The 13,732-nt window shown below is 41.7% G+C and overlaps 2 protein-coding genes across 2 annotated transcripts; one reads left to right on the forward strand and one right to left on the reverse strand.

Annotated features, from left to right (window-relative positions):
* Nucleotides 1-1,193: 1,193 nt before the first annotated feature.
* LOC127342974 (ATP-dependent zinc metalloprotease FTSH 9, chloroplastic/mitochondrial) lies at nt 1,194-7,569 on the reverse strand. Its single transcript, XM_051369037.2, has 17 exons — nt 7,029-7,569; nt 6,230-6,383; nt 5,688-5,780; nt 5,471-5,559; nt 4,906-5,029; nt 4,595-4,714; nt 4,387-4,437; nt 4,116-4,177; nt 3,758-3,815; nt 3,414-3,539; nt 3,260-3,340; nt 2,988-3,117; nt 2,561-2,709; nt 2,159-2,440; nt 2,000-2,089; nt 1,749-1,802; nt 1,194-1,664 (listed from the first exon to the last, which is right to left on the reverse strand). The coding sequence occupies exons 1-17, from the start codon at nt 7,481-7,483 to the stop codon at nt 1,527-1,529; spliced, it is 2,256 nt and encodes a 751-aa protein (XP_051224997.1). The 5' UTR covers nt 7,484-7,569; the 3' UTR covers nt 1,194-1,526.
* A 3,362-nt stretch (nt 7,570-10,931) lies between these two features.
* Nucleotides 10,932-11,756, forward strand: LOC127339742 (uncharacterized). The gene has a single exon (XM_051365559.2). It carries the CDS (start codon nt 10,932-10,934, stop codon nt 11,754-11,756), a length of 825 nt encoding a protein of 274 aa, XP_051221519.2.
* The last annotated feature ends 1,976 nt before the right edge of the window (nt 11,757-13,732 follow it).

The raw sequence follows: 13,732 nt of genomic DNA on the forward strand, positions 1-13,732 counted from the left end.
TATAATCATAGTGGGCACTGTCTCCAAAAATGAAGGACATACTATACTATGACTGTATGAAGGTTGTCGTGTGTAGAACTGAGAGAAAAAATACAACTTATGAAAATATGAAATTATGCAAACCAAATGGCTATAAAAACCAGAATGACTGTTTCTCATGATAAGTTAATTTACATACTACCGGAAAAAAACACACTTTTGCTATTTCTTAATGACACGGCGAGGGCTGCCCGTTCTTCCACATGTATTCCTGCATAGTCCATGTACTTTTTTTTTATTGCTACATTGTTAGTATTAGTTCGCCAAGCCTTGTATTCTTCCCTTGTTTAATTGGGGTACAGATCTCCTATGCAGCTATGCTATTTGTTCTTTTTTTCGCAACCAACCCAGGCACTAGCACCCGTTGGCATTTTTATAGAAAAAAACTCCTGAGCACCCGCCGAACCCAAGGTTCGAACCCGGGCATGCGCTCCCGCACGCCTAGCCACCAGACCGACGGTCTGTTCTCATGCTATTTGTTCTCATGCTATTTGTTCTCAGTTTGCAATATCGTGGATAAGAGAACAAGTATCATCAGCAACACGGTTTTCCTTATGGGCCTATCCGTGATATCCATCTCCATTGCAGAACGTAATAAGCAGAGGGAGCTGCGAATCTGAAAAGTATGCCATATATTACATGCTTAACGTGGTGTTATTGCAAGACAAACAAATCAGCAATCAATTAAACAAGTGGAATTTGAACAAAAGCGCGAAAGGTGTTGGATTCTTGCTCCATGACATATATAACTCTCTACTGGTCTGGATGTGCCTTTGTTTCCCATGATAGAACTGATGGTGTTGTGTCTTCGTATTTTCACATGGCATGTTTAGAATATGCCTTCTTATTTTGTCACTGAAGATGGTTTAGTATGTTGATCGTCTTCAAAGAACTAGAACTAAAATTGTCTGCCATGCTGGTTGTCTATGCCCAAAATTGGCCAATCTTGATCATGCTGTGATTGTTTGACTGCAAAAAATAGTGGTATACAAATGCAAAAACAAAAGGCAGTATGTTGTAGCCAGTCACGATGATGTAACCTTTCTTGCTGTAACAGCAGTGTGTGCATCTTAGTGACAGGCTGAATGTCCAAAAAGGGCAGACTAAGCCATTATATATATACGGTTTGCCTAAAACAATGAAGGGACAGAGTATTGGATAAAAATCCAAATGTTCATTCAAAATATGCAGTGCTACACTTGTATTGCTTCCCTAACTAAACCGAGCACGGAATTCTCAACTCGGAGTTTCATGTTGGCGCCAGGGTCAGCCTTGCCGTATCGGACAACCATTAGCTCATAAGCACACAACTTTTTTCCAACACCGACAATCTCATCTTCTAAATTCCTGCATGCTCACCTAAAAGGAAAATGAACCCAGGTTGACCCCATCTGTGCAAAATGGTGAGAACTGAAGTCAATTTTCCAAATACTGTACACGGATTTACAGTTGGGACTACCGTCTTGATGCAACAAATGGTACTACATCTAAGTTAGCGCAAATGCTTCTTCTTGGAAGGGAAGCTGGGGTTCTTGGTATGGATGGACTATTTTGTTGATCTCATCGGAGGTGAGAGTTTCGCGTTCTAGCAAGGCATTTGCTAAAGCATGCAATTGCTTCTCGTGCTGAAAATAAATTGGATCAGTCAGAACTGAGTTGATTAAAAGATAAATATGTTGGTAAAAAGCAGTCAAAGTTGAGAAACAAACCTTCTTTAGTAAACGCGTGACCCGCTCATAAGCTTCTCTTAGGAGTTTGACCACCTGCAAGGCCACATGATCAGACAAAATGCAAGAAGAGATGGTAACTATCCTCCGTAGGACAGTTATACCCAGTGATTCGAAAATACTGATACACCATGCACAAGCACAACAAACATTGATAACTAGCTTGTACTGGTAAGTGGTCATAATATACTAGAGAAATGTTATTCTTAATTACAAAACCTATGAATATGTACCTCTTCATCTATTCTCGATTGCATGTCAGCACTCGGACGTTCTCTCACATGCACTGGACCAATAGCATCACTCATCCCACAGTTTGATACCTACACCAGTATGTTAAGGCATTAGACACATCTAACAAGAAAAAAAGAAAAAAAGTACAAAATAATCACCATATACTGAGCAAGCTCTGTTGCAGTATGAAGATCATTCCTTGCTCCAGTTGTAACGTTCTCTTCCCCAAATATAAGCTCTTCAGCAACCCTTCCACCCATGCAAACATCAAGACGTGCCAGGAGTTGTTTCTTGCTGATAGAAGTCTCATCCTGTGAGGGAAGTTGTGTAACCATTCCAAGGGCAGATCCACGAGGCAGGATAGTTGCCTTGTGAATTGGATGAGCGCCCTTGGTATTGAGTGCAACAATAGCATGCCCACTTTCATGATATGCAGTAAGCTAAGGAACAAAAAAGAACAGTTAGTACTGAAATTCACAGCTTCTTCAGATTACAAAATTTCAAAAACATTGGATGCTATAACTATTAGTCCGAGTGTGCCTAAGAAAACAGCAACTTGCCTTTTTCGATTCGTCAGATATGAACATTGATTTCCTTTCAGTACCCATGATGATACGATCTTTGGCAAACTCCAATTGTGATGCATTCAACTTGTCAGCACCTTCAACTGCAGCCTTAATTGCTGCAATGTTTACCAGGTTTGCAAGGTCTGACAGAAAAACAAAGAAAGATGAGTCAATATCAGTCCTCCACATGATATTGCTGTCAAAATTTATAGCATCTTTCAAACGTAAGATATTTATTCTTATATTCTAGTGGGGAAAAGTGGAATACTGCCGATCTATGTGTTAGAACTTGGGACTTATTAAAATGGTGAAGCGGCAAAAAGAACAAAGAGATCCCAATTGTTAATTAAAAATAGCTATCCTATTGGTACCAAAACACCTCATAGTTAGCTGAGATCATGCGAGGGGAAGTTGTACGCACCAGCCCCATTAAAGCCAGGGGTATTACGGGCAATTGCATTGACATCCACATCAGTGGCCACTGGCTTGTCTTGCAAATAGAGATCCAGAATATCTTGGCGGCCGCGCACATCAGGGCTAGGGACAACAATCTAATAACCAATGTCAGCATAAATAAATGAAATTGCTTATTTATACAAAATTTGGTTATATGTAATCGCTGTTCTCGCAAAAAATATAAGTCGTTGATGATAATAGTTGCGGTGATGGAAAAATCTACTCGAGAAAACTTACATGTCTATCAAATCTACCAGGTCTCGTAAGTGCCGGATCAAGAATGTCTGGCAAGTTTGTTGCAGCCATTACTATTATTCCCTGTACACATTGTTAGGAAACAAGAGTTACGCAAAGTTCTGCAGCACTCTGTTCACTTATGTGATGATGTTACCTCATTTTGTTCAAATCCATCCATCTCAACAAGAAGTTGATGCAATGTTTTCTTTGTGTGCCCTTCCCACTGTTTTCTAGTGGATCCCACGGCATCTATTTCATCAATGAAAACAATACATGGTGCCTGTAAAGAGAAACAATAAAAATCTGTTAAAACATCAATTTTTACTGATAAAAGCTTAGCCAGTTTGCCTATTAGGGAGATGAAAAGAGAATCGCGATGGAGCATGGCCCATCATAAGTAAACAGTGCAACGAAAATACTCTTGTAGTGCAGGCTAGATCTATAGAGTGAAGGAAATGTTGGAGCAAACTCAGGCAACGGAAGAGAAGGGTAAAACACCTTTTTCTTTGCGGCTTGAAACAAGGACCTCACTCTCCGAGCACCGACACCAACAAACCTGACATAATATGATGTTAGTAAATTCTGATTAAACTGAAAGGCATGAAAGCAGGATAGGCATACAACTGATAGGTACGGTGCCATTGGAATGCAAATGCCTCACTAGTCATGACTCCTACATGCCCGATACATACAATTTTAGTACTGCTTCGATTGCAACACATACAATGGTATGATGCCAGAAAGCCATGTTTTCTGAAGTCAAGATAGGCAACTTTTGCAATTCAAAGTAGTAGTCTAGGGTTAGCAAAGATACAATAAAATATGAATCCCAAAATCATGACAGAAGAGATCTTACATTTCTTCAAATTCAGAACCTGCTCGGTAAAAGAACGGCACACCAGCTTCACCTGCAATGGCCTAAAGCACAAGACCAGCTCTAGTAAGGTATTGTATATATCAAGGAAATGATTGTTGTAAATAGATAGAGATGTCTTCTAATAGTGTTAGTTTTCGAAAGCTAAGCAGAGAACTGTATTGTTTAGCAAGGACCTCACAAACATGAAGCATAACATGATTCTTAATTAACAAACATGAAGCAAGACATGATTCTTTCAAACAACTTGTACCTTCGCAAGTAGTGTCTTCCCAGTTCCTGGAGCTCCAGTTAAAAGTATTCCCTACAAAAAAACACATTATTGAATATCAAGGTCTATAGTTACTGAGTCGGCATTCAATAAAAAGATGCCTTGAGCCTGCAAACAAGTATCTACCACCATATGGAAGGTACATAGGAGATTGAAAATGTATCTTGCAGATTGCTACAGAACAAACTACCTTTGGTAGCTTTCCACCAAGGCGCGTGAACTTTGTAGGGTTTCTCAGATACTCGACAACTTCCTCAAGTTCTTTCTTTGCATCATCACAGCCTTTGACATCTTTAAATGTCTTGACATTCTGCATATAAAAGAGCATAAAGGGATCATTTGGAATATACATATGTTTGCTCTCTTTTTCAGCACTGAGTAATTGAACCATTGCATACTAACAGTGCAAGTAAGGCATACACCACAAAAGGAAACAAAAAATGCACTCAGTAATGTATTTTTGCATTACTGATGGTAGATCGAGATATCATCAAATCACACCTTCTCCGGAGTTACATCCTTATTCAAGTCTTTTGCAGAATATGACGAACTAGAACCAACACCAGACGCGCCCATTCCACCTAGGCTACCAATATACTTTTGTAGCGCAGCGGCACCCATTACCCTGAAACAAAATTTAGTGGTCACTAAAAGAACAAACTTGATGTTCAAAAGATACTCAAGGTTAACACAAAGAGTTTGTCACTGCCACGTGAACCAAAAACAAATCTAAGAAGTTATCCATGGAATAAGGTATGGGAAAGAAAATACAACAGGACTTCAACTAGTTTGCTATTCATATATAATCACAGGAAACAACTATTTGCATTACAACTCTGAATATGACATTAAAAAATATCATGCATGCCTTAAACACCAGGGGTAGCGGATTCGTGTTTGAAACTTAAATCTATGAAACTAAATTTCAGTTGCACTATGCAAGAAATTGCATGGCAAATACAGACCATTTAACCTTACAGAGTCCGTAAACAAGTAAGATGTGAATAGATGACATATTAAAAGTTCAAAGTAATTAGAGTGGTGACTTATGGAAGGTTGAGCATACCACATTAGTCCAACAGCAACTGTGAACAAGATAGTCGAGAAAATCTCTTGAACAAAGCGAGTTGATCTACCGGTAGCTTTAGGATCAACCTATGATGGCAATCAAAGCAAACATTATCAGGATCATATAGTGAAAGCAATAATCACCCCAGAACATGAAAATGGTCATGAATAATATAATAGCATAATGGTGTGGTTTGAAGGTTGAGTGAACTTACCATTACAACATGCAATGGTTGCTTGTGTGATATCCCAGGATTTGAGAAAGGCTTGTCCTCATCCCCAGATACACGCTGCTTCAATTCTTGCAACTATTGACGTAAATGTATATAAGTAACTAGCGGGAAATGTGTGTTACAAAATGGTGACTAAAATTTTCAAACCATTACAATGTACAAACATACGACACGTGAGGGAAACTGATGCTACATAGAGCAGTAATGGGAGGTTTGAAGCTTTAAGCTTTTTTATGTTCAAAATGGTAGCAACGTACATCTCTCTGAAGAACTGAACAATTTTTGATTAAAATAAGTATCTGAATTGATGCATTGCTTTCTTGAAGAAATAGAAAACATACATAACGTATTTTAGCACCCGACATTGTCATCTGTTGTGGTATTATAAATGGGCATGGAACTTCATCAAGTGCCATTTTATTGTCAGTATGACAAGTTGATAACCAGGATAGTTTTCAAGCTGCACTTTTTGACTAGGATAACACAAATCTATGCAAGTTGCATACTTACAAAAGGAAACTTACCAGAGCTGGTAGGGTTGCCGAACGCCCATACCGTTCATCTGGTAGGTAATCAGCAATAGCATTGGTGAGAATGAGAGCTCGGAGGTACTCTGCAACACCTTTGCTGTCCACCGCGTGACTTCTTTGCTCAATTCTTTTAATGACGTCTTCTGGGCTACATGGATGAAAAACCAAGAACCGTATCATTCTCTGAAATCTAAGTAGGACACTGGACCGTTATATGCAATGTGCAAAGGAAAACACACAAAAGGAAGATTAACCCGTTTCTACCATTCCAATTAATCGTTTCAGTAGCATCAAAAGATGGCAGGAGAAGTACATTGTTCCACATCGCATATCAACGACGCCAAAACTATTATGTAATGGGTCTGGCGCTTTGGCTACAAAGTGCATGATTCCTAGATTTGAGATTTTCAGTAAAGCAAATGATGCATCCGTATGAAATGTCAGTTACTGGTCATATTCCTTGTAATTTCGAGTAATAGGTAAAAATGAACTTGATCGTATCAATGCCAATGAACACATTATAATACTACCAAGGATCCAGAATTCACCCAGCATCACAAAATAAAAACTGAAACTGAGATGGACAGATTTCTCAAACCTGGTTGCAACTGCGTTAGAAAGGTAAGTCAAATAGTCGAAACGTACAAATTAGAAACTAATCCCCTGATACCCAGGCCAAGCCTAAACACATTTCCAAGTGGGTTCCCCCAAAGCAATGCTTATCTGAGTTTGACTACTAACCAAAGGACAGCAGACAAAAATAAAAAAGAAATCTTTTGTGTAGCGCACGAACCTAAACTTGTTGAGCTCGTGGAGCAGCGCGCTCTGCTTGGCGGCGTCCTTGGGGTCCGCGTCGGCGTCGTCGATCAACCTCTGCAGGCGGCGGTCGGGGCGCCAGAAGGGCCACCAGCTCATCCAGTCGCCGGACACGACCCAGTCTACGAACCTCCTGGCGGCGTTGACGAGGGCGGCCGCGAGGGCGAGGGCCCAAACCCTAGCCCTGTCCACCAGGTCCTCCAGCTCCTCCTTGCCGCCCTCGGGAGCGGGACCCTCCGCCGCGGCGGCCGCGGCCGCCGCGGGCGGGTCGGGCGACTGGGAGGGCCCGTCGGAGGCCAATGCGCGGAGGGAGAGCGGGGGGCGGCGGTGGTGCGGGAAGGAGAGGGAGTTGGGGGGGAGTGGAAGACGGCGGCGTTGGGGCAGGGGGGAGGGGAGGGGGCGGAGGAGGAGGGAGGCCTGCAGGGCGCTCATGGCGGCAGCGGCGGGGGGGCGCCGGCGCCGGCGAGGTGGGAGAGGCGTGAGTTGGAGAGGAGGCGGAGGGGGTTTGTTTTTTCTTTGTGACTGACTTGTGGGTGGGGTCCGGTATAGTTTTTAGTGGCCACGAGGAGTAGCCTTATCGTGAGCCGGACGGGAGTAGAGTGAGAGAGGCGGTTCGGTGGTTGGCAGCATTCACCCGAACCGTTGGTTTGGAGAGTGGCGACGTGGACGGACGGCTGAGGTTCAATGACGGCGAGACTGCGTGGAGGGAGGCCGTGTGGGATCTCACTTGGCAGGCACTGTGGTTGAAGCAAGGGACCGGATTCCATAGCGTGCGCACGGAGAAGACGCACATGACGAGAAACGAATGAACCATCATGGTCTCATCTCATGGAAGTTGCATTTATAAAGTGGGCTGTGCTACATCGAGGTCGACCTCGATTCCTGATAAAACGAGGTCAGTCTGACCAGGTGGACTTTCCTTTTCTGGCCCACCGTGGGGACCACGCACTTTCCTTTTCTGGTCCACCGTGGGGACCCCGCAGCATACGATCATCTCCCACGTGAGCGCCACTTTTTTTGGGGACCGCAGCATAAAGCTACATCTACATCGGATCCCATCTTCTTCTTACCTGCTACATGTGCTCTGGATCCCCATCTTCTTCTTCAACACGCCAAGAACAAAGGATGAACCAGGGAAGAACAGTCACATCCAGATTCTTGAAAAAAAAACTCCTCTCCTCTCGTCCAGTTCCTGCCACCAGTTAACCTGCTACATTGAGGGAGAGATCTGCTACATACATCGATTCAATCTACTTGACGAACAGATATGCTACATTGAGGGAGAGATCTGCTACATACTTGCTTGTTTCAGATCTGCTACATACATATAGGGAGAGATCTGCTACATTGAGGGAGGGATCTGCTACATCTGACGACTAGCAGGTCCAGTAAAATCACCTCCAGCCCATCCCCCCCTGCTACATCGTCTATCCCTCTACAAATTCAGTTGACTGGAGGTACTATCTTGCCCAGATTCAGTTACATGCACCTTTCCCTTTGCTACATCTAGTGAAAAAAATATGGCAGCATCAAGTCTTTAGACAGCTATAGCTGCCACTAATGTATGTTACAAGCACTTAGTAGGTGACTTCTCTACTGCCTTCAGACAGAAGTAGTTGCCACTAATGTAACTATATTTACATGCTATGTTACATGTGCCACTAATGTAACTATAGGACAAACAAAAAGTAACAAGTCTAAAAAAAAGAGCATAGAACACAAAGATAGCATGTAGAACACATGATATAACACAAAAAAAGATGGAACACAAAAAGTAGATAGCATGTAACTGGTAGAACACAAAGGTAGGACAACCATGTTGAACACAAGAAAAAAGCATGTAACTGGGAGAACAACTAGGTAGAACAGAAAAGTTAGGGGCAGAGCTAGAAAGAACACTAGACTGCAGCTAATATGTTACATGCTCATACTGGTTATCAGTTCATACTGGTTTGCCATTAGTAAAAGTAGTACTGCATAAAATTTGCCCATACTAGTTGCCATGTCAGTCACATGATCTTTCCTGGTATTGCCTTGGTTTTCTGCGGAACACAAAGATATTTACAACTTGCACCTGTAAAACAGGGAAAAAAAAAAGGAGAATGTTATTTAACTGAAGATGGTAAAAAATAGATGTAAATTTACTTTAAAAAATGTTGTGCAACCAAAAAATCTTAATGATTCATGTCACTGATTCCATGCAGATATTTGTTTTTGAAGAAGAATGCAAAGGGCTCGCGGATTTGAATACTGGTTTGGTGGCATTGATCTCAATGCAACTCATGAAGCTAGTACATCAACTGATCAACATGCTGGGCAGCCGCCAGAAGTCGGAGGCCATCGTGTCGATCCCCAAGGAGATGAAGCAGGTCCTTCAAACAATGATCAAGAAGTCGATTCGCGTGCACGGATCGGTGTTACACTTTCCGGTGAGGAAAGCGATGGTGAAGTCGAGGTTGAGTCAACGCTCGAAGGATATGTTCCAAAGGTTCCATTTGTTGGCATGATGTTTGACACACTGAACTAGCTTTGCAAAGCACTACAACAGATATGCTCACCACATTGGTTTTTCGGTGAAGATAGAATCATCTAGGAGATGTGCTAAAGATGGTGAGCTAGATAAATTTGTTTATGTCCGCAACAAACTGGGAAGCCTAGAGAAGAAGAAGCGGTTGATTAAGTAGAGGAATCGTAAGCTAACTGTGCTGACCGACTGCAAAGCAAAGCTTCGAGTAAAACGTGATGGTGCTAGATGGAAAGTTACTCAGTTTGTTGAGGTGCATACACATGAGGTGATTGACAAGTTTGCGCTTAAGAAGTACTTGAGATCACACAACAAGATCCCTGCAGAAGAGAAAAAGTTCATTGACTTGTTGCATGAAGTCAACCTTACTTCAGGAAGAATCATGGAAATCATGGGGGAGCTATATGGGAGCAAGCAGAATGTCCCATACAACAAAGAAACAGCTTAGTAACTACACCGCAAAACTAGGGAACTATGACAGGATTAAAGATATCCCAGAGCTGCTAGAGTACTTTGAAGAAATCAAGAAAGATGATCCCAGATTTTTCTACAAGTTCAAGCTAGATGCGTAAAATAAAGTGGAGAACCCGTTCGGGTGGATAGCAAAGCAAGAGATGTCTACCCCTGTACAATGATTGTATTTCTTTTGATACAACATTCATGACAAACCAAGACAAAGATGCCATGTGCTCCTTTCATTGGAATAAATAGATATGGTCAATCCATCCAAATTTTGGTTGTGGTTTTGTGAGGAATGAATCTTCCGTGAATTTTGTGTGGTTGTTTGAGCGGTTTTTAGAGGCAATGGATGGACTACATCCATTGAACATCATTACAGATCAAGATGCGGCTATCGAACTGCTATCCTCATTGTGTTCATTGGCATCATACGGGTTCTCGCATATGGCATATAATGCAAAAAGTACAGGAAAAACTTGGTACTTTTGTTGCTCGGAGAGAAGACTTGCGTTTAGAGTTCAATGATGTGATTGACTACAAGACATGACACCGGAAGAGTTTGAACAGCGGTGGGCAAATATGGTGGAAACGCATGGGGTTGCAGATAACACACATTTTCTTGACCTCTATGATTTGCGTGAGTATTTTGTGCCAAAGATATTTCCGCCACCGGTTTTTCCCATTCCTTCAAACTACATCTAGAAGTGAAGGGTTTAATCCTGTTCTTAAGCAGTATGTTCATCCACATGATAGCCTTGTTCGTTTCTTCAAGCAGTACATGAAACTGCAGGAAAGAATTGATGTAACAGAAGATGCTCATGAGTTTGATGGTGATGAGAAGACAACAAGCTTTGGGGGACTTTCCCATGGAGAAGCAGCATCCTGAGCACATACACCATGCCCATCTACAACCGCTTTCAGCTTGAGCTTCGGAAGATTACATCCTACAATGTTCGTGACATTGGTGTTACTGAACAAGGGAGCATTCATGAGGTTTTCCCAATACAAGGATCCGTGCGCGGGTACGGTAGGAGGAGTTATCGTGTCGATGCTGATGTAGCTAATGGAATCTACAATTGTGAATGTTGCAAAATTAACAGGGATGGTATCCTGTGCTGCCATGCAATGAAAGTTATGACACATCTAGGGATGGTTACAAAATACCCAGAGCACTACATCCTACCCAGGTGGTGTCTACCCCCTCCCGACATAGTTGCACCGCGGGATGAGAGGCAAGAAAAGCCTGTTGGCCAGAAACTATCTAGAAAAGATATGAGATTGCTTAGATATGGTAACCTCTGCAGTGATTTTGCCAAGCTTGCTGTTGGTTTAGCGGCCTCAGAGAAAACTAATGAAATAGCTGAACGGCACATGAGAGCAATGGAGAAAGAGATGGCAGATTTGAAAAAGGCTAATGCTGATGCACTCAAAAAAAGGAAGAGCGCCAAGCATCCAGTAAACACCAACCCTGCTAATGATTCACAAGAAAGTGTACCTATGGAAGAAGATGTTTACATCGTGGAGAATCGGAAAGCTAGGAACCCACCAATGTCAGCGACAAAAGGGCGCCCAGGTTCAAAAAGAAAGAAAGGTGGTCTACAGTTACAGAAACCAAAACAAGGTCTTTGTGGTGTGTGCAAGCAACCAGGTCACGATGCTCGTACGTGCGAGGTGCGACTAGCAAACCCAGAGAAGTACAGTTTGTTGGGCATTTTTCATTGATTTGAAAAAAAGAAGAAAAATATATAAGAAGTGAAGGACATTGTGTTTGATTTAAAAAATATGTGTTACATTACAGGCCTCATGTTACCTTGTCGAACAAATTTGTACGAGACCTTTTTGCGAATATTCAAATGATTTTTGAGATAGTATGTTTTCTGATGCGAAAAAATGTATCTTATGATTGTCAACTTATACTTTATTGCATTTGCTGAATTCTTTTCGATAGAGTAAAAATAAAGTAACTATGCAAAGACAGTATTGATACATAGGTAGTAGGAAAAAAGGAAAAAAAAGAGCATGGTTAGAGATATGCATTACCACTTGACCACATTTGCTAGACAAATAACTGCCAATTTGCTTTCTTCGTGAAACGTAACCATTTATCTGTGTACAACTTCCTTATGTTTGGAATGTCTTTCTGTGAGAACGTTGCTGGGGTCCTGCTTGGGCATGCTTCAAGATTCTTCAGTGTGAAAAAACCACAGTCATACCTGGGAGATGAAAAAATATAGTGTGTTCAGTCAGACTGTTAGAAACAGCAGAAAATGAAAAACCTGCGGTAAAATGAAGTTACATTGTTCCAAAAAAATATAAAAAATGCTTTATACGTTTGAATTGAAAAGTATTATGAAGCTTACCCATTGTTTTGGCGCGGGCTATCAATTATCTCTATAGGCCAGTCCATGATCTTTATCTTTGAGTTGGAGTACTGTCTGGTCCAGTTAGTCTTTATGCCAGCAATTAGCAAGTGGCAAGCGTGCATGTTTACTGGCTCGGAATTGTTTCCTAGTGAATCATATATCTCGAACCTCTGAGCTTTGATGTTCAGGTTAACAAGCCAGTAATGGCCTGATGCATCCTTAGGTGTTCCAGGAAAAGCTTGAAGTGTAGGGAAGCAAACCTGTAATGTAACAAAAAAGGATGTGGGATTGTGATGAGGAATCAGAAAAGATAAAAACAATTCTAGTAGTAAAAAGGTTTGATCAGGAAAATGATTAGTAATAAAAAAATCAGGTTAGTACTTACAATGTCTTTGTGATCCAATCTGTTTGATGGACTGTTTTCGAAACATCGGGTTACTTCCTTGAGGTTATCACGTCCCTCAATTAGGTACGACTGTTCGAACAGATAAAAAGTAAAACCAATTACTATTGACAAAAAGAGAAAGAACAATTAGGTGCACATGTGTTCCACTAAAATTCAAGTTCTATCTGATTATCCAAAAAAAAAGAACGAGAACAAATTGGACGTAACTTACAGCTATACGCAGAGGCATAATGACCTTCTTTGGGTTTTGATTTTCCCTTTTGATGATGTTGATTCCAATTTCTGCAACAGTGTTGTACAACTTGTTCCTTGGCCTAATAGATTCAACAAGGTCACCGAGACTAACATATATGTCCTCCAGGTCTATAACTATTTCCTTGTTGAAAGGGTCCCTTGGTGCATGTTTCCATCCATGCTGGCAGACCATGCTATACACCTCGTCAACAGACTTGTTGACATAAAATGTTCTACTAGTTTGTGAGTTGACAAAAGGCGATTTCGCATACTGTCCTGGCTTGGAAATCCTCTTTTCATACTCATGAGGCACTGGTGTAATGCTAGATGCTGGTTGTTTCGACTTTGGATTCATGCGATCTTGAGCTACATCTTCCTTCCTGGCTTCAGTTCCATCAAGATTGTTCTGTTCGTTTTCAGTTCCTTCGCCTAGGTCATTGACATCTGGAGGAGTGTCGAGATCAAACAGTGGAGGATCTGCAGCCCGTCTGATTGCTTCTTCCCTTTTTTTCGATTCAGAGCTTTCGAAGTCAAGCTTTCTATTCATAGGATCATGTGCAGCGGATTGGGGCACATCTGTCGTCAGTGTCCTTGGCCAGTACTGAATTTTCCTCCTCTGATTTGATAGCTGCAGCAACTTGTTGAAAGTACATGGAGCCCCCATGTGTGGTTTTGGTAATTAATGACAATCCCTA

This window comes from Lolium perenne, chromosome 3 (genome assembly GCF_019359855.2).
Source record: "Lolium perenne isolate Kyuss_39 chromosome 3, Kyuss_2.0, whole genome shotgun sequence".
Classification (NCBI taxonomy): domain Eukaryota; kingdom Viridiplantae; phylum Streptophyta; class Magnoliopsida; order Poales; family Poaceae; genus Lolium; species Lolium perenne.

What these genes read in the sequence shown, in the direction of transcription:
- LOC127342974 (XM_051369037.2), bottom strand. Translation starts at nt 7,483, where the DNA reads ATGAGCGCCCTGCAGGCCTCCCTCCTCCTCCGCCCCCTCCCCTCCCCC. An exon ending in GGAAGACACTACTTGCGAAG is followed by an intron (nt 4,178 to 4,386) that starts GTACAAGTTGTT and finishes CTTGTGCTTTAG; the next exon opens with GCCATTGCAGGTGAAGCTGG. An exon ending in GGTTCTGAATTTGAAGAAAT is followed by an intron (nt 3,816 to 4,115) that starts GTAAGATCTCTT and finishes ATATTATGTCAG; the next exon opens with GTTTGTTGGTGTCGGTGCTC.
- LOC127339742 (XM_051365559.2), top strand. Translation starts at nt 10,932, where the DNA reads ATGCCCATCTACAACCGCTTTCAGCTTGAGCTTCGGAAGATTACATCC.